General features: G+C 44.3%; 1 protein-coding gene across 2 annotated transcripts in view; it reads left to right on the top strand.

Moving 5' to 3' along the window:
* Window positions 1-2,465: 2,465 nt before the first annotated feature.
* FAM184B (family with sequence similarity 184 member B) overlaps window positions 2,466-26,717 on the top strand; it is a 320,510-nt gene continuing 296,258 nt past the window's right edge. For both annotated transcript variants that reach the window (XM_069202207.1, XM_069202213.1), the window contains exon 1: window positions 2,466-2,816. In XM_069202207.1, the coding sequence (XP_069058308.1) occupies window positions 2,688-2,816 (129 nt within the window). In that variant the 5' untranslated portion in view covers window positions 2,466-2,687. The remainder of the gene's footprint in view (window positions 2,817-26,717) is intronic.

A 26,717-nucleotide genomic window follows, 5' to 3' on the forward strand; every position in this document is an offset into this window, starting at 1 on the left:
ACTATGACAGCCCCACAGTGGGCCAAAGACTGTTCAAGTAATGTCCTTCCCCACACTGCCTCAAGACGGAGTTGCCAGTGACCCACAACAGGCAAGCAAAGAGTCACCACCACCCGAGTGGCAAGCTGCCATTGCTGCAAGGCAAATAGAAGACGTCTAGTTCTCAGACAGGACCAGACCTGTGAGAAGTCTATGCAAAAAGAAGACATTTGGCCGGATGCATCACCACATCAAGCAAGTCGAGAACATGGCACTACGCAACGCGCAAACAAAAAGGAAGGAGTGGGGAGAAGATTGTGTGACAGACCTGCCACACTGACGACCACAGATGTGCAAGAGCGGCAGATCACAGGGTGTAGAGGTGGAGGACTCGTACCACTATCCAAGAGTGTACCTATCAACAAAAGCCAGCCACCTAGGTGCAGTGACATCACTGGAGACAGGCCAGCGGAGTACTGAATGTTAGTCTTCTGCATGCGCAAACCACATACCTGCCCCGCGCTTCACAGCGCGACTGTCCAGCCACATGTCACTGGCTGCTTGAAGCAGATGGCATCACTGCTAGCAATCGCACATGCTGAAGGAGAAGAACTGCACCAACTATGTGAGGAGTCACGTAGCTGCGAAGTCCCTCCAGTCACCCTCACTCCAGCAAGTCATCACCACCTGTCCCCCAGGTTACCTAATGACAAACACCATCATTGCCATGTGCATCACCTGATCCAATGAAAGAGCATCTCACCACCAAAGTGGAATCTTATCTCTGCAAAACATCCAGAGACAAACGAAGCACTCATAGCAACTTGTGAGACCAATTGTCCAGAGACTATCTGAGAGCCCACCAGTACCTGGTTCCCGTCGGCAAGCACACCGACCACCGATCATCCACCCTTGCGGTTGCGCGAATTACTTGGCTGTGGTTTCTGTTGGAGAGCCTGCAGCAGCCTGCAGACAGCCCACATGCAGCCCAGCAGAGTCCATGGGGCCTGTGGTGACCGATCAAAAGGGCCTCAAGGAAATTCCTTAGTGAGGAATCTGTAAACGAGAGGTAGTCTAGAAGCTGCTCCACCCACAAGTTACCAGAACACACTAGGGCTTCAGAGGAGGGCATCAAATAACCGCAGATGTCTTCCCAGTCTTAGTGAGATTGACCTTCATGGAGTCAGGATGTCTTACAAAGTATCTTTGCAGCAGACTCCACCAGTGCTCCTGATGCACCAAGTGTGAACTGTTTGACACCAACTGCGTCATCCCAAGAGCACGCAGGACTGAGTAAGAGTGCGTAAGTGGACCTTGGACCAACAAACGGCTATCACAGAATCCAGACTCCATCTGCACAGCGTTTATGCCCAGCAGCAGCTGGTTTAAATCATGGATGCACATAGAGGTGCCCATGTACTCCCAGTTGCACCTATCTTGCGGACTGCCTCTCGAGGCTGAGAGACTTAGTTGGTGTCTCGTGTGTTTCTGCTTGTTCTTACAGTTTTATTTTTACTAAAGCTTGGGAGGAATATAGTGTCATGCTGGACACATACTTGCCCTTCTGCACGTAGTAGTTTACCAGCCACTTCCTGAGGGCTGGACTTTACACCAACCCCACACCCACAGAACACTGGCATCACTGGTCAGGTGACCCTGCCAAGAATGGAGCCCGAGTCAGAGTGCACGTGCTCGAGGCTAGCTGAGTAACTTAAAAAGTGGTGTCTGTGTCGTTCTTCATGCTGCATGTGGGCCTAGGGGCCAGAACACTACAGGGTGATCAGCATCAGGGTGTCTGCTGTGAGTAGGTCGCTTGATGAGACTGGTTGTTGAACCTTGTGAAAGCAGAGAAGGGAAGGAGCCTGGTAGGTATGGAGTGGGGTTACGGTTATCTAATAAGGTAATCATTTATAGGTTTTTATACACATAATTCAGTCGCTCGTGCATTCAGATATTAAGATGGGGTGGGCCAGCAGATAATGTGCACATTCTTAATAATGGATGCAAAAACACCAAAAAACGTTCCCATGGCCGTTCCATCAATATTTTGCTTTTAAGATTAAAGTTCTTCAACACACCGTCGGGAACTCGAGGTGTCAAATATAAGATATCGATAATTTCAGCGGAAGTTAAAAGTCTTTGAGGTTTCTACTTGTTACATTATAGCATGCCTTTCTTTTGACACCAGCACCCAGTGCCTGTCAAACTCTCAGACTCCCGAAGAAAAATATATTCGATAGCATTCGCCAGAGCCAGAATATTTTCATCGGTGGCAGAGAGTAACTCAGAAACGCACACAGAAACAGAAGGCCGAATGAGGGTCTTAAAATCAGGAATGTGCCTCAACCATGCCTTCCTGAAAGGACCGTGTAACAACGTGCCCCGCATACTATAATGTGGTGGGTGCTCCCAGGAATTCGCAGCACGCGGGCCATCAGAGGGATATCTTCTGACAGAGCGAACCAAAAAAAAAAAAGTAACGGAGCCTCGCGCACGGTTTCCCCCTGTCTGGACTGCTTTGATGAAGGGTCTGGACATTTGCAGCGCCGGTGCTAGTGGAGTCATCAGGCGGCTGCTGCTGGGAACAGCCTGTGCGTGAGGCCTGCCCCGCCTCAGCTAGCTCTCCACGGAGCGAGAAACCTTCCAGCAGCTACTGCCAGCCCGAGGAGGACAGGGCTGGAGCCGGACTGTAAATCTTGGGAAACACAATGGCATCCGGCATGGTGCACCCGCCAGCGACCTGCAACGACTCGAAAACCGAACACCAAGACCCCCTAGAGGAGTACAGCCAAGAAATACATACGAAAATGTGCAAAAAGATCGCCCAGCTCACCAAGGTAAGAAGAAGGGGGCGGGGTCACCTCTGCGCATTTATAGATTGGACAGTAGGAGCGCCTGTATAGGGTGCATGCCAGGCGGAGGGTAAACCTTGCATGCCTAAGCCGCTGCAACTGCACTGCGCGCTCTGCGGGCACAGCTCGCACCCCCAGTTCCTCCATGGCATGGGGCAGAGAAAAACAACAGTAATCTGCCTCTGCAGCTGCACCTCACTGGGCCCTCGCGTCACCCTGCCCACCAAATTCCCTCAGCACTGATCTCGACACAGGGTAAATATAGCAACACCACCTCTTCCGAAGCTCTTGGGACCCCAGCCCTCACGCGCTGCCTATTGCAAACCGTCGCTTCTTTCCTGAGTTCAAAGAGGGCTCTGCATTAACACCACCGTATGTCAATCGGGACAAATATTCCTAGTTCGTTTAATTTGTACTGCCTTTGCAGATGAACAAGGAAGCTGGCTCAGAAGAGTTATTTTTTCAGCACTATGTATGTAGTTCAAGCCGCAGCAACTAGTCTGCAAAACAAGCACTGCAATGATCCTTACTCCATGTGTAGGGAAAGGAAGGTAACATTAGAGACCCTGCCCCTTTAATTAGCTGGTAAACATCACTAGCCCCGCCCCTTTGTGCAGAGTGCGAGTTGGCTTGCAATAATCTTTATTACCCCAGGTCAAAATCTCCCTCGTCGTAGTCATTTATGAATTGAGGTGAAGCCTCAACCCCAAGTCAGGTCTCCCTTAGCCTTTCATTTTTCTTATACTTTTGGTAGCTCCATAGGTGACCACTCCCCATCTGCCTACCAACCAAGATCACTGTGGTTGTGTAATGTGTTGGAGATTGGGAAGGTGGAAATGCAAAGACCACGACAAGAAAGACTTTGAATAAAGATGACCAGGTAGTGATCTGACCATTCCCTTTGCATCCATTTTCCTAGTTAGAGTAATTGCAAATTAAAGTAATACCTCAGTAGTCAACAATATTTCAAACAAGAGCATCATCAATGAGGACATGGGCATAAAAATATGGCAAAATTCTGTTAGTTTATCTCTAAAGCTGCTAATGGTGAAGTAAACGGAATACACAAAAAGCGTGGGACCAAGTCACCTTATCTTGGTAGACCTCCCGTTTCAGGGACAAGGCAGAGGCATACTTGCCTCTTTATACCAAATGGACGTTGGGCATAGTGAATCAAATCCACTGGTACCAGGATGCATCTGTCAGCTTTGTGCTTCACCTCATGTTCCCATAAGTGACAAACAAGGAATTTCCCAATAAAAAAGCTGTTTGTGTCAAGTGAATGGAAACAGCACAGTGAACGTCTGTTGTGTGACGTAGTCTCCCCATGGAGAAGAGGGATCTGGAAAAACACTGGTAGTACATACCATATACAGGAAGGTGTTAACCCCCCCTCCTCATCCCCAACAATCACCCTGCTGCTTTTCATTACAGATCGCGGTATGAACATACTTATAGGGTTGCTTTGTAATTGAACTGACTAATAATATCACATTTAGTAGTTTGTGGGAATGGATCCTTTTTATGTGATTTGTATAGTAACGTTAGCCCTTATAAAACTTAAATAACGTGACAAATTACAGTGCTTATTTAGGGTTTTTGTAACTCTGCATGTCACCTGCTAACTATTGAGCAGCGCTAGCATAGAGCAGTGGTTCCCAACTTGTAGTCCAGGACCCCTGAGGGTCTGGGAAGTCTCCGCGGGGGGTCTGCGACTGCATAGAAAATTAAATAATATTAACAGATTAATAAAGTGGCTAAATGTACAACTGAAAAAAATAAAATGTACTGTAAATGTCAAGGAATTTGAAATTGGAGGCTAAAAATTACATTAGTATCTTCAGATTGATTTGTGGGAGCAGTGCAGGTGCATTAAACAGAATATTCCTATTAAAATAAAATAAAACATATTTCATTTATATTTGTTTGCAAATTAAATCAAATCTGTTATCATTTGTGTATTTATTAGGTGAATGCTTGTTTCTGTATTTATTAGTGTATTGTTTTGCGGTTCAAATCATCGACAATGTTCAAGCCATGGTCCCGGTTTCTATTAATGACTCAGTAGGGGCTCCCTGGACTCCAATAATGATTCATTGGGGTCCCTGGGTTACAGTAATGATAAATTGGGATCCACATAAGTCAAAAGGTAAAGAACTGCTCCCATAGTAGAGGCACCATATCTGATTGAAAGAAAAAAGGAGAAAAGATTAAATTCTCTTAAGGAGAGAAAAGCAAAGGTGGGTAGTCTCTGTTCTTCATTGACTATCTTTGAATCAAAATTCTTTAAAAGAAAGATAGTTAAAAAGCTCAGATTTCAGGAGCTTCTTAAAGTGGCAGTGATTGGCTTCTGTTGTGAAGGTGGGGTTTAAGGCATTCTAGAACCTGTGACAAAGAATCTCCAGTGATCTGCCTCATACGTCTCTGTCGTCTGAGAATAATGCAAATAGTTGTAAATGTGATGCTTTGCGTCGCTGAGAGCCACTAGAGTGCTTACAAGGCAGGTCTTGCATGTCCACAGCTTTGAACGATTAAGCAGGATTTAGCTGCCTGCTTTTGCGGCTTTTGCAGTCTTTGAGCTTTTTGGGTAGCCCCTTGCCTTCCATGTTACAGCCTCATTCACATATTAGCTCTGTGGATATTAAATTATAAACATGTCTTAGGCAGAAAATGTTTGCTATACTCATGTAGATTTGAAAACTGCATTTGACTGGATTGCAGAGCACGATTATGGCTCAGATTAAGCATTTGGAATATTCCCTTGTTATTATTGAGGACCATTTAGGTTTTGTGTCAAGATACTTGGGTGTGACTTAAGTTTCCTTAATAATTCTGAAGTGTCTGATAGGTTCTAGACTACCACAAGATGTAAACAAGGGTGTATGCTCGACACGTTTAAATGATTATGTGGCAGAAACTTTGGTGAGTGGTAGATCTTGTCTGCCGAAAGGTGTAGGTCAGCACACACAAATTCTGCAATAGGCAGATGACATCATATTGTTAGGTAAGACAGCAATAGGCCTTCAGTATGAAGTATTTCACTTGGAAAATAATGTAAACAAAAGTCCTTGGTGGTTAACACTATAAAAGCAAATGTAGTAATTTTAGAAGAAAGCTAAAAGATATATTCTTGGCTTTCAGGTTAGCAAACTATAGCGAGGGCTCCAATATCATCCGACCAGAGCAGTGAGCCAAATGTTCCAACCGCACCTTGTAGGAAAGTACCATCTTGCCTGGCATGTTACCCCCATTTTTCACTGTATATATGTTGTTTTAGTTGTATGTGTCACTGGGACCCTGGTAACCCAGGGCCCCAGTGCTCATAAGTGTGCCTGAATGTGTTACCTGTGTAGTGACTAACTGTCTCACTGAGGCTCTGCTAATCAGAACCTCAGTGGTTATGCTCTCTCATTTCTTTCCAAATTGTCACTGACAGGCTAGTGACCATTTTTACCAATTTACATTGGCTTACTGGAACACCCTTATAATTCCCTAGTATATGGTACTGAGGTACCCAGGGTATTGGGGTTCCAGGAGATCCCTATGGGCTGCAGCATTTCTTTTGCCACCCATAGGGAGCTCTGACAATTCTTACACAGGCCTGCCACTGCAGCCTGAGTGAAATAACGTCCACGTTATTTCACAGCCATTTTACACTGCACTTAAGTAACTTATAAGTCACCTATATGTCTAACCTTTACCTGGTAAAGGTTAGGTGCAAAGTTACTTAGTGTGAGGGCACCCTGGCACTAGCCAAGGTGCCCCCACATTGTTCAGAGCCAATTCACTGAACTTTGTGAGTGCGGGGACACCATTACACGCGTGCACTACATATAGGTCACTACCTATATGTAGCTTCACCATGGTAACTCCGAATATGGCCATGTAACATGTCTATGATCATGGAATTGCCCCCTCTATGCCATCCTGGCATTGTTGGTACAATTCCCTGATCCCAGTGGTCTGTAGCACAGACCCTGGTACTGCCAGACTGCCCTTCCTGGGGTTTCACTGCAGCTGCTGCTGCTGCCAACCCCTCAGACAGGCAGCTGCCCTCCTGGGGTCCAGCCAGGCCTGGCCCAGGATGGCAGAACAAAGAACTTCCTCTGAAGAGAGGGTGTGACACCCTCTCCCTTTGGAAAATGGTGTGAAGGCAGGGGAGGAGTAGCCTCCCCCAGCCTCTGGAAATGCTTTGTTGGGCACAGATGTGCCCAATTCTGCATAAGCCAGTCTACACCGGTTCAGGGACCCCTTAGCCCCTGCTCTGGCGCGAAACTGGACAAAGGAAAGGGGAGTGACCACTCCCCTGACCTGCACCTCCCCTGGGAGGTGTCCAGAGCTCCTCCAGTGTGCTCCAGACCTCTGCCATCTTGGAAACAGAGGTGCTGCTGGCACACTGGACTGCTCTGAGTGGCCAGTGCCACCAGGTGACGTCAGAGACTCCTGCTGATAGGCTCCTTCAGGTGTTAGTAGCCTTTCCTCTCTCCTAGGTAGCCAAACCCTTTTTTCTGGCTATTTAGGGTCTCTGTCTCTGGGGAAACTTTAGATAACGAATGCATGAGCTCAGCCGAGTTCCTCTGCATCTCTCTCTTCACCTTCTGATAAGGAAACGACCGCTGACCGCGCTGGAAGCCTGCAAACCTGCAACATAGTAGCAAAGACGACTACTGCAACTCTGTAACGCTGATCCTGCCGCCTTCTCGACTGTTTTCCTGCTTGTGCATGCTGTGGGGGTAGCCTGCCTCCTCTCTGCACCAGAAGCTCCGAAGAAATCTCCCGTGGGTCGACGGAATCTTCCCCCTGCAACCGCAGGCACCAAAAAGCTGCATTACTGGTCCCTTGGGTCTCCTCTCAGCACGACGAGCGAGGTCCCTCGAATCCAGCGACTCTGTCCAAGTGACCCCCACAGTCCAGTGACTCTTCAGTCCAAGTTTGGTGGAGGTATGTCCTTGCCTCACCTCGCTGGGCTGCATTGCTGGGAACCGCGACTTTGCAAGCTACTCCGGCCCCTGTGCACTTCCGGCGGAAATCCTTTGTGCACAGCCAAGCCTGGGTCCACGGCACTCTAACCTGCATTGCACGACTTTCTAAGTTGGTCTCCGGCGACGTGGGACCCCTTTGTGCAACTTCGGCGAGCACCGTTTCACGCATCCTCGTAGTGCCTGTTTCTGGCACTTCTCCGGGTGCTACCTGCTTCAGTGAGGGCTCTTTGTCTTGCTCGACGTCCCCTCTCTCTTCAGGTCCAATTTGCGACCTCCTGGTCCCTCCTGGGCCCCAGCAGCGTCCAAAAACGCCAAACGCACGATTTGCATGTAGCAAGGCTTGTTGGCGTCCTTCCGGTGGGAAAACACTTCTGCACGACTCTCCAAGGCGAGAGGGATCCGTCCACCAAAGGGGAAGTCTCTAGCCCTTTTCGTTCCTGCAGAAACCTCAGCTTCTTCTGTCCAGTCGAAGCTTCTTTGCACCCGCAGCTGGCATTTCCTGGGCATCTGCCCATCTCCGACTTGCTTGTGACTTTTGGACTTGGTCCCCTTGTTCCACAGGTACCCTAGATTGGAAATCCACAGTTTTTGCATTGCTGGTTTGTGTCTTTCCTGCATTATTCCTCTAACACGACTATTTTGTCCTTAGGGGAACTTTAGTGCACTTTGCACTCACTTTTCAGGGTCTTGGGGAGGGTTATTTTTCTAACTCTCACTATTTTCTAATAGTCCCAGCGACCCTCTACAAGGTCACATAGGTTTGGGGTCCATTCGTGGTTCGCATTCCACTTTTGGAGTATATGGTTTGTGTTGCCCCTATCCCTATGTTTCCCCATTGCATCCTATTGTAACTATACATTGTTTGCACTGTTTTCTAAGACTATACTGCATATTTTTGCTATTGTGTATATATATCTTGTGTATATTTCCTATCCTCTCACTGAGGGTACACTCTAAGATACTTTGGCATATTGTCATAAAAATAAAGTACCTTTATTTTTAGTATAACTGTGTATTGTGTTTTCTTATGATATTGTGCATATGACACTAGGTGGTACTGTAGTAGCTTCACACGTCTCCTAGTTCAGCCTAAGCTGCTCTGCTAAGCTACCATTATCTATCAGCCTAAGCTGCTAGACACCCTATACACTAATAAGGGATAACTGGGCCTGGTGCAAGGTGCAAGTACCCCTTGGTACTCACTACAAGCCAGTCCAGCCTCCTACACACCTCCACCTTTTCCCACAAATGTTGCTGTGTCGTGCCCCAACCAAGGCACTTGCTGCTCCCAAGGTGCAACCCAAAAGGAGGGTCCAAAGTCTGTATATTACAATTGGCAGGGCACCAACAGTAATTAAAGGAAAGTAGAGTAATCCAAACGTGTCGTCCCAACAAAGTCTTTATTTTCTTCAACAAAACAGAGAACAGCCAAAGCATTTCGTTCACCACCTGTGAACTTCCTCAGGGCTGCAAAGGACAAATATATATAAAATACTCATAGCTCTCATTTACAATGTTGTACATCATAATCATTTTGACAGATAAGCAACTGAACAATACGTCTAGACAATTAAGGATAGTGATACAAGTAAAAACGGTATCAACATACATCAATACAGTACTAAAGATGAAACATTTAAATATATACTTTACCCTCTAAACATATTAAGTCATGTTAAAAACATCAATCCACATGAAACATAAACCGATAAGACACAAAACCAAAAAAACAAAAAATGTCATTCTGCCGAAATCCCTTATGACATTTCTTCAACAGCCTTATTGTTTCTATAAACTACATTTGGGTGTGCTAACTGAGCGATTCCTATAGTATAATCATCATTATTTAAATATATTTTCTCCTCATCAAAGTAACTAGTACCCTTTCATTGATATTAACCAGGAGAGGCCTTGAATAGTAAGGACTTGGGCATAATATCTATCCTAATAGGATCAGTCCAGGAGGTACAGTAGCCCCTTATGTTTTCATGATACCTTAACAGTATATTTATTTTAAAGATTTTTGACCCCACACTGAGACAAGGAAATAGTTCCATTTACGTACTGGTGCCACCACCTCCAAGGGTCATGACCAATCAACATTCTTAATGGAAATGGAAAGTCTGAGATTAGGCAATAAACAGACAAAAAAGGAGCAAAGACCTGGACTGGCAGAAATAAGAGGAAGAAAAAGAGATTTGACAGGGCCAAGTGTTCAAACACAGTCCAAGAAGAGTTAATAAATAATACATTTGGGTGTTGAGGCAGTGGTTGAAGGAGACACTGAAAATGCAACTAGGGACTTACAAATAGTCAATCTCTCTAATTACACACTAACGGAATTTGAAGGAAGTGTCCTTGTTAAAGTTTTGGGTTTTTGTCTCACACAAGTTGGTGATTCTTTGGATGTGGTATTGGATTTGTATACATTTACACATGTATTAAAATTAAGAAATCATTTCCATGTATCCCCTAGGCTGCCCCGTCCTCCAGAGGAACAACTTCAACCCCCTAAGCACACTGTATCTGATTGATGTGATTTACAGCTACTACTTTCTGTTACAGACAATGACACAATCCCTTTGGAGAGGTTGGTGGTTAGTTTAGATATAACTGAGTATCTATGTATTAACAGTGGTCTGAAAGAAAAATCAAAATTTATCCCGAAAGGAACCCATCAGTACATAGATATTTTTAATGATAGAGTCAGGAAGGATTTATATAAACTGTATGAAGGACATCGTGGGAGAAATCGTGGATCCTACAATTTAACATTCAGTGAGAGGGAGGCGCTGAACAATTTGAAGAGAAATGATTCAATAGTAATAGGAGAAGCTGGCAAGGGTGGTAATGTGGTCATTATGGATAAAAGAGATTATCTACAGGAGATTGATAGACAGTTAGGACACACTAATTGTTATGAATCAATAACCTTTAACCCCATGAAAGAAGTCACTTCCCTTATTAACATGAGACCTAGGCGGTCATTCTGAGTCTGGCGGGCGACGGAGGCCGCCCGCCAGACTTCCCCCCTCCAAAATACCGCTCCGCTGTCGAAAGACCGCTGAGGGTATTTTGGCTTTTGCACTGGGCTGGCGGGCGACCGCCAAAAGGCCGCCCCCCAGCCCAGTGCAAAAGACCCTTCCCACGAGGACGCCGGCTCAAAATTGAGCCGGCGGAGTGGGAAGGTGCGACGGGTGCAGTGGCACCCGTCGCGTATTTCAGTGTCTGCAATGCAGACACTGAAATACAAAGTGGGGCCCTCTTACGGGGGCCCCTGCAGTGCCCATGCCATTGGCATGGGCACTGCAGGGGGCCCCACGACAACCCATACCGCCATCCTGTTCCTGGCGGGAGAACCGACAGGAACAGGATGGCGGTATGGGCTGTCAGAATCCCCCATGGCGGCGCAGCAAGCTGCGCCGCCATGGGGGATTCCCAGGGCAGCGGAAAACCGGCGGGAGACCGCCAGTTTTCCACTTCTGACCGCGGCAAAACCGCCGCGGTCAGAATGCCCCGCGGGGCACTGCCAGCCTGTTGGCGGTGCTCCCGCCGACCCTGGCCCCGGCGGTAAGGAACCGCCGGGGTCAGAATCAGGCCCTTAGTGTGTGGGTAGAGAGTTGTTTACTCTCAGATGATGAATATTGGGATTTACAGGTTAAAAATCCCAGATTCCCTTGCATTTACATCTTGCCAAAGATTCATAAGGGGTGTCCCTTTCGCTCCGGGTAGGCCACTGAACGATTATCAGAATATGATAACACATTCTTGCAACCTTTAGTTCATAATCTACATTCCTACATCAAGGACAGTAAAGATATTTTGAACAAATTTGAGGATGTGGTGTGGTCGGAGGACCTTATGTTTGTAACATTGGATTGTAGTGAATCCTAGTTCGTTTTACTGGGATAACAGGAGTTAGCTTAGCCTCTGGCTTGTAGACTCGTGCCCCCGTCATCTAGTGACTTTTAACCTACTTAGTTTGCTCTGTCTTAGCCCATTTAATTATTTATTTCTTCTTGCCTTGTTTATAGTTAGGCCACTTTTTATGAGTTACATTATTAGTGTCACAGCGCCAAGGCGTCAAGATCAAGCACCAAAGACAAGCAAACAGTAGGTGTTCACAATTAGGGATTTTCCCTCTCTATACTTTCGAGGGATTGTTGATATTAATTGCTGTCCCAAGCATGTCTGTTATCTATTGTTGAGGAATACACCTACATAAGGGGACCTTGTAGATCTGTATAAATACATCACACTTTAGACAGATAATCAGAGGGATTCCGACCAGAGGGCATCGCCACCATCGCAGATACCGATGCTGCAGTCGTCTTGACGCTGACCCAGTCTTCGTGTCCCTGCGGAGTCTGAGATAGGACCTCATTCCAAGGTAAAGAGGGTTGGGGGCTCCTCTCATGGACATGGCATTGGCAGATTAGGTTTAACAAACCCAGCTCTTCTTTAGGTAGGAGGTTAGGCCTTTTCACATTAGGGTATTAGGGCATCTTACATCTCATATATCTTTTCTATGTATTGCAAAATGGTGGGGGTCTTCGTAACAATGACTCTCGTCTTCACAGGACTGTTACTTGCTTTATTCATTATCCTAATCATTGCAGTCCATGCAACTTATCGCAAATAGCAGTTATGTTAAATAAAAAGCTATTATAACTTTACTGCATCTGTGTCATTGCCTGTGTTTGTATGAGACATAAAATATCTTTGAGAAAAGGGTAATCTCAGTTTAACCACGGCACTCCCTGAGATATCTTATTTTTGAGTCCATGCGTAAACGGCTGCCATAAATCACCTTTTACTATTGTGTTTCTGGTGAGGTGCTGCTAGTGAGCCGGTAAGGTTGGGATAACAGTTGCGACTTGTTGTAGGAAAGACGCAGTCGCCTACTAACAAAAGTACTGTCATCCTTAAACCAGCAGTCTTGCTCAGTGCAAGAGTCCAAACTACGACATGGCGCCACCAACGATGGTGTTTAGGCACTAATTTACGGATGCCCTGACTATCACTGTCTCACAGACAAACAGGTACCCTAAGTACCATTATACAGAGACGTCCGTGGTCTTTGGGAGAATCCTCCTCAGCTGAAAAGGTAACACCTAATTAAGCTGTAGGTTGTTCGAGCTCGAATTCATAAAAGGAAAATACTTTCCCTAGCTGGTGTTCCATTTCTCTAAACCAGTGGTTCCCAACCTGTGGTCCGGGGGCCCCTGGGGGCCCACGAAGACTTCTCAAGGGGTCCGCGAGAGCCTAGAAAATTAAAAAATATCAACAAATACTGACAAATTAGGTCCCCAGCTTCCAGGAATGACTCAGGCGGGGGTCCCCGGATTCCAATGATGATTCAGTGGGGGTCCCTGGGTTCCATTAATGTTAAAGTGGGGGTCCACAGAAATCAAAAGGTTGGGAACCACTACTCTAAACAGCACCGCCAGTAGCTGGTGGTTATCAATTGGCTACTGGGATTAATCCACAAACAGTGCATACTATTATGGGTAAAGGGCCCACGGAACGGGAAAAAATACCGTTCTGGATTGTCCAGAAAATGAATCATCTGGAAGCTGTGTTTCCCCATACGGGACCACAGGAAAAACAGATTGCTCACTATGTGCTTGCCTTTTGGGATGGTTCCCTCGGTGGATGACTGTGCCACATGGGGTACAGTCTTCGCTGCCATATATACTACCACACATGGTAACCTGACACTTGCCAATTTACCGGAAGTGTTAAAACAAATACAAAATGAGCATGGGGCTGCACCAGCCCTGGATTTGGGGATGAAATTAATGCGTAACTTTGACGCTGTATCCTCAATCATACTCAGTAATATTAAAGGGGAAGCGGTAGCACTGGCAATTCGCCAGCGTCTCCGGGAAACTCCAAACCAGAAACAAGAGAGACAGCTACCGAAAATAATTTCCGATACCTATACTTGTATAGGACGGAATAGTTTGGGAGCCAAACCTAAAAAATTGGAGTTACAAGGTACCGTTCATAAGGAGGGTACGAAGCAGGCACAAGAGGGCGCTAAGAAGCGCTGGGACAAACAAAAAGATTTCAAAGAAAGAAGAAATAAGAGAGCTGATTCTCCACACCCGGAGAACTCCGAAAGGAGATATAATCTCAGAAATAGGGAGAACATTAAAACTCCTGACAGATATACTGATTCACGTCCCTCTCATTCCTTTCAGGACGCACCGGATAGACGTAGCGAGAGAGGGGGCCGTCAAGATCGACGTCCGGAATATGTGAAAGAAAAGAAAGACTCACAACAGTCTACCATTAAAAAAGAAGAAAAGACTCCTCAGCAAAAGCCACAGTTTAAAAAGAAGAAGGTGGCAGCACTGACAGTTAAAAATGCCAGTAATATTGAGAACGCTGTTGAGGAACAAGAGGTGGGCAGTGACTCTGTTAGACAGCGCGGCAGAGGTCACGATATGTCGCCAGAGTCTGAAAGATCATCTGGATGTGACAGCAACTAGCGATTACATCACGGTTGAAACAGCGGATGGCCGCGTTCTTCCCCACGATAGGGTTTATGATTTAAAAATTCAGATAGAGGGAGACGTGAAGCGCACTATTAGTGTAATATTTTGGGATGAACTTACTAGTGATATCCTATTGGCCGAGAGAGACTGGCCACCTGAACACGTCCGCAAGCTCCCGAATGGGGAAGATGTCATTTTGCCTTCTTTCTCCGATCTTGTTCCGGAAGCAGCAAAAGGAGCCTATGCTGCTGAATGGGCTTTAGCGCATGCACCTGCACTATACCGCAATCATGTAGGTTGGGACAAGGAGTCTCCTTGTCATAATTTTCCCGTTAGGTCTACACCCCAACCGCAGCCACAATACCCTGTTAAACATGAAGCGAAAGCTCTGGTAAAGGAGATCCTATCACAACTTGAGTACCAGGGAGTAATTGAGCCCTGTACGTCTGCAATGAATAATCCATTATTCCCCGTTGCAAAGCCAGATCATTCATATAGAATAGTAGTTGATTATAGACACTTAAATAGTCATACACGCACGTATGCTATACAAAATTCACACAGCACAGCACTGATAAACAATATAGTGCGTAAAAAAATATAAAACTACATTAGACATATCTAATGGATTTTTCTGCCAGAATTTAGCACATGAAAGGCGGGACCTAAGTGCATTTTCGTTTGGCTCTCAGAAATGCTTTTGTCGTTTACCTCAAGGCTATAAAAATAGCCCAGGCCTGTTTTCAGCCCGTGTAACATCAATATTATATGATATTGATTCCGAGGCATTGACCTATGTGGATGACATATATCTCACAGACGACGTCCTCGACATTCATCTTGCGAGGGTCGATCGGATCATTTTGGGGTTTGCAGACCTCCTTTATAAATTAAATTTTAAGAAAAGCAAGATAGCCTTTCTTAGTGTATTATTCCTGGGATATGAGCTATCAAACGAGGGCAAGAGCCTGGCCCTGCACTTTCTAGAGAGGTGTGCTCAACTACAGCCTCCAAACACACTTAAGAAATTGCAGTCATTACTGTGTTTCTTCAATTTTGGCAGAACAATACATTCCAGATTATGCAGAACGCATCAAGCCACTTTATGACTTAGTTCAGCCCAATTTTTCTAGCAGACGCTGGATGATTGAACACACACACAAACTTAGGGACATGCAACAGGACATCTTAGAAGCTAAACACTTACACACACACGTGACAATAAAACAAACTTGGTCATCAGAATAATTGCTGGTGCCCTTGGATTTACTTATGTCACCTTTAATGAGGATGACACGATACCGATAGCATATAATCACATTTATATTCAAATGCTGAACAACGTTTTGCACCTACAGAAAAGATTCTGATGGCCGTTCAGAGGACCGTCATAAAAGAGAGGCCACTTGCCCAGGGGAAACGCATTATTGTTGTCTCCCCGGTGCCGGCCTTAGAGGCTGTCACTAAAGCGAGCGTTCAGAACGCTAAGGCATTACATCCACGTTGGATTCAATGGGCAACGTCTCTGACCGCCACTGATGTCGATTATATATTCAATCCAAGACTTCAAACACAAGAATTTCTCCAGTATGAACAAGAGTACCCCGCTCCTCTAAATATTTTGCCACTAGACAGTTACAATACTAACATATATACTGACAGATCAGCACAACCGGCTGTAGGTACTAAACATCAATACTCAGCAGCTTGCGCAGCCTTGAGCGGAGTGATGGAAGATGGAGTTTTCCACCCTCACAATACCTACACGCAGACCTTAGGGGACTGCACGGCACAGTTGGCTGAGCTTAAAGCTCTTATTCTAGCGCTCGAACATACTGAGATAGGAAGCCAGACTTTGATAGTCTGTGACTCATATTACTGCGTCCAGTCATACAATGAATATCTCAATCATTGGAAATTGGACGGGTTTAGAGATTCAAAGGGGAACACCATTAAACACAAAACATTGTGGGGGAGGGTGGCTGATCTTAAGGATAAGCTACCGTGTGTCCATGTAGTTCATACATTAGGACACCAACGTGTAGGAGTACACGTTGCCGGTAATACATTGGTTGATGAAGCGGCCAAAGCATCAGTAGCTACGGCTTCTGTGGCTGCAGTGACTCGTTCTCGGACGAGATTGGATAATGAAATACTGATTGCCGTTAAAGCTTCGGCTGCAGGCAAGCCCCTTCCGAAAGGATACCCTACAAACTATACTTACCATATCAGTGCACAGAATGTTGCTTATACAACGATTCCTGGGGTTGGAGATCGAGTGATCCCCAATGAAGACCAGAGATTAGAGCTGATTACAGCAGCACATGAGGGTGTCGCTTCTGCACATGCTGGTATACAGGCCACAATAACAATTCTACAGCAACGCTACTGGTGGCCTGGTCTATGCAGACAAACTAAGCAGTATGTCCTTTGCTGTGACATTTGCCAGCAGATTAAGGGCTCTAATATCAAACGCCCTCCTCAGACATCCCTCTTAGTGTCTGACAAGCCACTTCAGTGTGTGTACCTAGACCATTGTGGTCCCTTACAGCCTGATGGTGCATATAAATACGTTTTAGAGGCTGTGGATTCCTGTTTTAGATTCCTGTAGGTATGGCCACAGCGGTCAGCTGACGCCCGGACTGTTATAAAAGATTTGCTGATCTTTATCGGCACATATGCGGTTGCAGCATTCCATTCGGACCAGGGCCCTGCATTTGCCTCTAAGGCATTCAGGGACACCATGGGGACGATGGGTGTTGAACTCCATTACTCCTCACCCTACCATCCCGAGGGAAATTCGGTCGTGGAGAGGCGGAATCGTGATCTAAAGCAGTCCTTAACAGCTCGAGTATTAGGTTCAGGCCGCAGTTGGTTACACCACCTATATGGGGTCCAGAGAGCACTGAATAATCTGCCAAGACGGTCCTTGGGGGGACGCTCTCCATATGAGGTTCTCTTTGGGATACCTATGCATGTACCAGATCTTGATCCCCCTGGTATGGTGGCAGCAGAAACACCATTTGACATAAAAGAACGTCTCACTGTTTTACAGGAGCTTCAACAATTTTGTGATGATAAATCATCTACAAGTGCTGCCACCTTAGGAATAAGGGAATTGGCGAAAACTTCAACTGGCTGGATTCCTAAAGTTGGTGATCTGGTTAGTGAGAAGATCGCTGTGAAGAAGGAGTTCGGTCCATCATACAGAGCACCGGTACCAGTCTTGGGAATAAAAGGCACCAGGACTGTCATCTTACCACCACTGTCTGGTTCTAAGACGAACAGATTCATCTCCATAGACGACATCAAATTACACCATGTGGCCGATCCTTCACAGTAGACCAGGAGGTCCCTTGGGTGGTTCCCGATCCCCTCTCACTACCCAACAGGACATCCATCTACATAGTAGGATGAACATCACTACTACAGACTATGCAACAATGTCAACTGCTGTTCCAGACACTTCCTCGACCATGGGGAGGGCGGAAAATGAACTTTTGTTGGTTCCAGTCACGTCTTCAGTGACTACCCTGCTTCAAGATTTGGCTGTATTTTACACAAACACTTCCACGACTAATGATGTTGTCTACCAAGAGCCTCCACGTGCGGTGGATCAGAATACACCGGCTCCTGTGCTTGCAGAGACTACCTCTGGCTATTTCATTGACATTGATGATTTTTCTTCAGATTCATCCTCTACAGTGATTGACAATATTTCAAAAAGTAGTAAGCTGTATCGATGGCTTAAAAAGAACTATTTGATCTACCCATTGCATTATTTTTATGGATTGGTTTTGTGACTGTTTTCTTTTTGCTCATAAATGGTCACTATATTACTGATCGCTCCTCAGTGGAGCCTGTTGATGAAGTTTTAACACCACATCATTCTTCACATAAGGTCCGAAGAGATTTGTCCTCTGTAAATATTACAGCAATACCAATTACTGATGGGATTGTGTGGGACAAAGTTCCATTCGATATATACGGGCCTACAGAAATTATTCAAATACCATACGTGTTCAAAATTTCAATGTCTGATGTTATTACACCTGATGTTGTCTCTGATGATTGGGATGTCCAAACAGTTGATTCCATGCTAACTGAAACGAATGACTATTCCGTTTTTGAAAGTGATGATGTATATGATTATACAATGAAATATGTGGAAATGTTCTGCTATAACAATTGGGGACATCACTACCTACACCGTGCCACTAGATACAGGCCTCTCTTGAACCACACACAGTGGGAACACTGTTCTACACCACAGGTGGGGAGTCCAAAGTATTATAGCGATAAATTTGCATACTTTTCTGGGCATGATACAAGAAAAGCAGAGTCCTATTATTTTAAAATACCTCCGGCAAAAATTAGGAAAATGTTGCTAACAGATACAAAACTGATTTATTCAGATCCCTTTGTTTCCTGGCTCTCGATTGAGGGTTACGAATACTGGAAGAGCACTATTGACTTGAAAAGTGTATGGGGAACGCAAGATTGGCAGATACAGGGTAGGGAGGCTTTGTTCACAGGGTAGGGAGGCTTTGTTTCGAGCATGCCTGATTCCTGTGCAAATTATTTTCTTAAATGACACTATTGAGCAGACATCCTGTCTGGGGTTAGCAAAAATTTAAGATCTGAACACACCCAGTATCCCTACTCGGGCAAAGTTTAAAGATTGGCACCACTTCCTTAATGTCACAGAGGACATGCTAGATGCAATGGTTAAGGCTGGTACTTATAATTCTTCACTTTCCAGTCCCGGCGGGTGGTTGGTATGGCCCACCGACACTAATGAGTGTCAAAGGCGTTTCTTGAACTCTTCAGGGGTTTTTTCAATCAACAGGCCAGACCCTCGCTTTATATCGTGTCAACATACAGGTGTAGTTACAACATATAGGGCCTGATTCTGACTATGGCGGACGGCGGAGGCCGTCCGCCATAGTCCCGCCGCCAAATGACCGCACCGCGGTCAAAAGACCGCGGCGGCCATTCACACATTTCCTCTGGGCCGGCGGGCGCTCTCCAAAAGAGCGCCCGCCGGCCCAGAGGAAATGCCCCTGAAACGAGGACGCCGGCTCAGAATTGAGCCGGCGTAGTTGCAGGGGTGTGACGGGTGCAGTTGCACCCGTCGCGTATTTCAGTGTCTGCAAAGCAGACACTGAAATACTTTTTGGGGCCCTCTTACGGGGGCCCCTGCAGTGCCCATGCCATTGGCATGGGCACTGCAGGGGCCCCTAGGGGCCCCACGGCACCTCCTACCGCCATCCTGTTCATGGCGGGTTTCCCGCCATGAACAGGATGGCGGTAGGGGGTGTCTGAATCCTCATGGCGGCGGAGCGCGCTCCGCCGCCATGGAGGATTCCCCCGAGCAGCGGAAAGTCGGCGGGAGACCGCCGACTTTCCGCTTCTGACTGCGGCTGAACCGCCGCGGTCAGAATGCTCGTGGGAGCACCGCCAGCCTATTGGGGGTGATCCCGTGGTCGGTGGCCCTGGCGGCCACCAGCCGTCAGGGTCAGAATGACCCCCATACTGTGGGTAAGCTGTGCCAGCAATGGGTGCAAACGAACACGTTAGCCGCAGTTAAGAAACACCTGAACACTCTTACTGACAGTATAGACTTGCAGGATTTTCTGCTGGGTCCTAGAAAACAGCGCTCAAAAAGGTTTTTATATGCTATGTACAATGAAATTTGGAAACTTTCCCAAATTGAGGCTGCGGCCCATTTAAGGCAACTAGATAAGGAAAATTTGGAAAAAACATTAGCTGTTGTCGACAATGGCATAAATACACTGTCCAACAGGATTTATTCACTATCAAATATAGTGTTGTCTGCTATTGATATCACTCAAGACAGACTTGTCCCGGTTATATCATGGCAAACACAGCTACGTTCCATCATGCAGCTAGGTTGGACGTTGCAGACACTGAAAAGTGGCCACATTCCATGGAAGCATATTAATGGGAGTGAATTCTTCACTGCTTTTAATTTTTCCAGGGAACAAGAGACAATGGCTAAAAGGGAGGCTAGTTTCACCCTGCTTCAAGTAGAGAAATTAGATAAGTTGCCCTTCACGGTAGCAGAGAGTCCTTCAACTATCTGGCTCTTACACTGCATTATTAATTTACCGATTTCGACCTTTCGTTTCTCGAGCTGCCTGAAACCTCTTGCAGTGGGACGATATGAGCAACTAGGAGATAGCTTTATTAAGGAAGAGTGGGAGTTGCCCTTTGACTATAGATATCTGAACGGCAAAAGGGAGGTCTTTCTTAGCGGAAGCTTATGTGAGACTGCTGTTCGTCATTCTATGATATGCAAACAGGTGTCTCTTCACGGTCTTTGCAATGCGGGAGTCGCGAATTTGGCCTGTTTTCTGAAGGGTACTCCCGTCCCCTTGATTCGTCCAGTGTTTCATGTACTTTCCAATGGAAGTTATGTGGTACTGAACGATCAAAGCTGTTGCGGCATGCAACCTGGAATTGCCTACGCAATCTCGGTCACGAAGGTCGTTACGTGTTGTGGACATGTTTTGTTACCCCCCACACGAGAGAAAAAAGTATCTGACATGTGTCCCCACATAGATTCTATTAATGTGAACTATGACAAGCTGAGTAGGCTAAAGGAGCTATTGTTTCAGAAACAGGTCGCCTTGACATCCGCAAAAGAGACGTATGCTCTCCAGATTGTGAGATCATCAGCTGAGATACAATCCCTTTTACATACCAATTTCCCCAAACACTTTGGAGAGCTGGTATCCAGAATATTCAATGCTTCGAGCACCACGGGGATTGTTCATTTCTTTAAGGCTGTCGGGTCTGGTTTTGTCTCCATCTTCCAGACTGTCTTCGGAGTCATCCCATCAGCCATCCATTCTCTCTTTTCAAGTGTGTTTGGTGGCTTTCCAATTATTTTGGCTTTGATTGGCGGACTACTGCTGCTATTTCTTCTGATTCGCAGTGGTTGTTTCTTTCCAGCAACGCAGAGCTATGGAGCCGCTCCCGCCAACTCCACTGTGCCATGAGCGCATGGTTCGGATCTTCAGTGCACCTTTGCTGGTGGAACTGGAGCTTGACTGGTCGTTGTCATTTCGGCCACTTCTTTGGTGTGTACAACCAGTCTTCCGCTGCATTTGGTGTCTCTTTGAACATCTGCCTATGGTCTGTCTTGCTGTTGCACCGACATCTCCTGTGGACCACGAACTGCTGATGTCCCCGATGAGGGTTCAGACACACTCATGCCCCTTGAGACTGATGTTGCTCCACGAGGCTACCTATGAGCCTTCCATCTGCCATGGATGAGGACACTGCAACGGATAACGATACACCAGGAAATACATCTCACTTCTGCTCTGTGGATCCGTTTGTCCGCCCAGCACTCGACTTCACTTCGGACGATGTTGACTCATTTTTTAGATCTTTGATTGGTGACTTCGATGACATTCTTCAAGATCATGCGTATAACAAATAATTTGATGAATTGACTTGCCATTCCCGATTCCAAATTATGCATTTAAATTGACATTTGCTGTTGCACGCTGTACTTGTCATAGTTGACATTAACATCTCTGTATGTATTTTAACAGATTTGTTTTAACATATTTTTAACACATGGAAATGCTTTTTTAGCTTGTTTTTGGTGTTAGCTTTTAGTTCAGAAGCAACTTTTAGCATTTGGGTTCCTGTACCTTCATTATACCTGTGACAGCAATGGGGAGGGTGTAGTGAATCCTAGTTCGTTTTAATGGGATAACAGGAGTTAGCTTAGCCTCTGGCTTGTAGACTTGTGCCCCCATCCCCTAGTGACTTTTAACCTACTCAGCTTGCTCTGTCTTAGCCCATTTAATTATTTATTTCTTCTAAGATGGCTGCCTTGTTTATAGTTCGGCCACTTGTTATGAGTTACATTATCAGTGTCACCGTGCCAAGGCCTTTATACTTGTATAAAAAAGGCATTTGGTATCCAGGCAGTAGAATTCTTTCTGCACACTAATATAGCGAATTGGCTTGAACATAATAAAATGATTTTGGAGATGATTGATATCATTTTGTCAAAAAATTTATTTCTACATAATGGACGCTGGTACCATCAAAAGCAAGGGACAGCGATGAATTCAAGGTTTGCTCTCTCATACGCCGACTTGTTCATGGGCTGGTGGGAGAGGGATCATGCCTGAGGTAGAGGTGCTTCTGGGTGGATGGATTATATTGTCTTTTGGGGGCGATACATTGATGATATCATGGTACTCTGGAAAGGGACGACTGATCAAATGATGGAGTATTTGAACTATTTAAATGCCAATCCATACAAAGTACCCTTGACTATGGCCTTTGCAGAGAGAAGATAGATTTCCTGGACCTCCACTTCTACATTGAACAGGGATAGCTCCACAGTACATCGTTTAGAAAGACCACTGCTTGTAATAGTGTTCTTCATGTGACTAGTGCCCACCCCAGGTCTGCAATAAATAATATTCCATATGGGGAAATGGTACTGCAGTGAAACTGAAACATTTATGGAACATATACATATGGCCAAGCAACTATTTTCAGCGAGAGGTTATGAACATAGAAACTTACAGAGAACTAAGAAAAGAATACAAGAGTTATCCAGGACTATTACCTTGGGTAAGAGTCAGAGGAATATGAAGAATACTGATTATAACTTGGTATTTACCACCCAATACACCAAAATGAGCAATGATATTTACAAAATCCCTAGGAAACATTGGCATCTCCTCTTAGATATTCCGGGAATTAAGGAAAACATCACCTTTAAACCCAGGGTAACATGTCATAGGGGTAGAACAATAAGGGATTTGCTTTGCCCCAGCTATGTAATGGACTCTGGAGTTACCAACACTTGGTTGAGTGAAATAAATAAAGGATTTTACACATATAGTAAGTGCAATATGTGTGAGTATGGCAAAAACAAACAAAACAATTTAGTTACAGTACGGGATGTAATTATAGCATTCAACACTATATCAATTGTAAAACTAAATTTGTGACATGTCATTGGCAGCAGATGTGGTTTGATGTTAGCAGTACAGTGAGACCCCTCAAAACACAGATACAGGAATACATATGTGCCATACGAAATAGGGATAATAAGTACCCTATGACCACACATTTGGTTGAGCAGCATGCAGGTCAGGTGGATGTCTGGTTTCATGAGATCGATCATGTTTCCCAGAATGTTAGGGGTGGCAATAGGGACCTAACATTGAGATGAAATAAAGTAGGTTTGATCAGTCGTCTCTGTTGTGTTGAGATGGGGCATAATACTGAGAATGAGTTCCATTATTTCCTTTAATATCTTTATTATGTGTACCTGTTGGAACACAGCCATTCAACCTCTAGAATATGGGTTGAGATGGAGTATAACTCCGGAAATGAATTTTATTGCGGCCTCTATTCTTGTCAGGTTCATATGCAGTTGCGAGTTTAATAAATATAAAAATCTCTTTTTTTAGATTTCTTAAGTGACTGTATGGGCAATATAACTAGTGGTTATATTTATTTGGACAGTTATGTTCTGTGTCCACTCTCATGTGTGTTGAATAATGGGTATATCGATGCATCCACACTCAGGGATCCTGTTTAGTAGGGGGGCTAAATAACCTCCACTCGATGCTATAAAGTGGACTTATGACTTTACTTGATGCTTGACTATGCATAATCTCTTTGTTTCTTAAATTAAATTTTGGATTTCAACTTGTGGTTGCCAGTGCGATTTGTGGGTGATGTTTGGTGTGCAGTTACATTTGGAGTTGAAAATGTGGGTTTGTGCCTAATTTCCATTTATGTTGAGTAATGGGTATGACCACATATCTATATTGATTTTATTTTATTATAGGGTTGAGATGGAGTACAGCACCGGGAATTCATTTTATGATGACCGCTATTCTTTTCAGGTTCATATGCAGTTGCAAGTTTAATAAATATAAAATTCTCTTTTTTAAACTTATGGGGAATATAACTATAGGTTATATTTATCTGGATAATTATGTTCTGTGTTCACGTTTATGTATGCTGATGAATGGTTATGTCTATGCATCTATACTCAGGGATCATGTGGAGTAGGGGGCTAAATCACCTCCACCTGATGCTATCAAGTGGAACTGATAATTGGTTAGAATCTGACTTATGACTCCACTTGATGCTTGCATGTCTAATCTCTTCATTTTTTAAATTAAATTTAGGAGTTACATTTGGAATAAGGCTGCACATTTACTATTGGAATGGCGCTCGCTAAACTGAAACACAGTAGAGTTTATTTTAACTATGAGAATATTTTGAAGGGAGGTGTTTGTTTCCATATGTTGGGCTATCTATGTCATTAGATTTATGTCTGGTGGGTTTAACATGAGATAATCTACTGCATTATAACGAGTGGTTAGAGTGTCTGTGAATGGCTTTTTATGGCTTGGGAGAGTTGCTATACATTGAATCGGTGAGCCGTTACGTATATGATTTTGATTCTGGGATTTGAAGTGACATGTTAGATTTTTGGATGGGGATACTTGTTGGTGATTTGTTATTTAGTGAGGGGCTTCCTTATCTCCAGGGAAAGGCTTAATTTTGCTTTGTTAGGAGTGTGATTTAGCTTACACGATTGAGCTAACCTCTAATGTCGCACTGTTTTCATACTATGACCTTTACGATTTTACATTTGGTCTAAAGCAATGTCTATTTTGACTACAGAAAAAAGTTATCCTTTTTTGAAAAAAGAATCATTGTAAAATAATGAATGTTTCTCTTAAAAATGGCTGAACTTTAAATGTAAGTGTGTTCCAAACACGTTAGCTTTGAGATGATTATTATGCAGTGCAAGCCATGCAGTTTCGGAAGGACACTTTATATTTTGGTGCTAATATGTTTTAAGTTGCACGTTGGTGCATCAATTCTGGGGTTTTGAGCATTGTGACCTTATTCCTGTGTTTGTATGATTGAATGGCAACTTACTTGTTATTTTCTCCAATTTTGAGAATTTTAGTGCTATGGTGCTCAGTTACATGTGTATTGAGTCAAAGGGTCGGTAGGGATGGATTAAAAGACAGTTACACTTTAAATGATTTTTTGTAAACAATTTTTATGAGCTACTACATTTACATAGTGGGACATTCCAATGGAATATTTGGGGTTGTGGATACACCTGATGACTTCAACGTCTCACATTACTTTGAAACATTGATGGTACATAAATGGAACTATTTCTTGGGTGAGAATATATCTCCCGATTTATTTTACCTTGTCTCAGTGTGAGGTCAAAAATATTTAAAATAAATTTACTGTTAAGATACCATGAAAACATAAGGGGCTACTGTACCTCCTGGGTTGATCCTATTGGGCTAGATGATATGCCCAAGTCTTAACTATTCAAGGCCTCTCCTGGTTTCTATCAATGAACAAGTACTAGTTATTATGATGAGGAGAAAATATATTTAACTAATGATGATTATAATATATGAATCGCTCAGTAAGCACACCCAAATTTAGTTTATAGAAACAATAAGGCTGTTGAAGAAGTGTCTTAAGGGACTACAGTAGTATTACATTTTTTGTTTTTTTGTTTTTGTGTCTTATTGGTTTATGTTTCATGTGGATTGATGTCTTTAACACAATTTAATATGTTTAGAGGGTAAGGTATACATTTACATTTTTCATCTTTAGTATTGTATTGATGTATGTTGGTACGGTTTTTATTTGTATCACTTTCCTTAATTGTCTAGATGTATTGTTCAGTTGCTTATCTGTTGAAATGATAATGATGTATGACATTGTAAATGAGAGCTACGAGTATTTTATATATGTTTTTCCTTTGCAGCCCTGAGGAAATTCACAAGTGGTGAACGAAACGTGCTGGCTGTTCTATATTGTGTTGAAGAAAATAAAGACTTTGTTGGGAGGAAATGTTTGGATTGCTCTACTTTCCTTCATTTACTGGTGGTGACCTGCCAATTGCAATATATAGCGAGGGCTCCCTCATACCAATATCAAGGAGTTTGTTTTGAAGATAAAGACGAATATATAAATTGCATCTGATCTCATGAAAACCAAAATTAAACTCCTTAAGTTTTGGGATCACTAACTGATGAATAACTTGCATGACTATTTCTGGAAGCCATTGCCTGATGTGATTGAATAAAGTCAGTTTCATGATCCCCTTAGTTTATGGCAGCAAGGCATTTTCTGGCAAACTAAGTAAATGGTTTAGCTTAGCACAATGTAATTGTTTTTAGATCACCTTTTCAACTAAAGTCGTCTACTGTACAATCTCAAGTGAGGCTTGAGTTTGATCTCCTTAATCAAACTCTTGAAACGGATTCTCATTTGCTGTGCATCTGGTTTAGCTTGAACTATAACCATTTGCATTAATGAACACTTGTTTATTAATT

The sequence above is a fragment of the Pleurodeles waltl genome, chromosome 1_2, assembly GCF_031143425.1.
Source record: "Pleurodeles waltl isolate 20211129_DDA chromosome 1_2, aPleWal1.hap1.20221129, whole genome shotgun sequence".
Taxonomy (NCBI): domain Eukaryota; kingdom Metazoa; phylum Chordata; class Amphibia; order Caudata; family Salamandridae; genus Pleurodeles; species Pleurodeles waltl.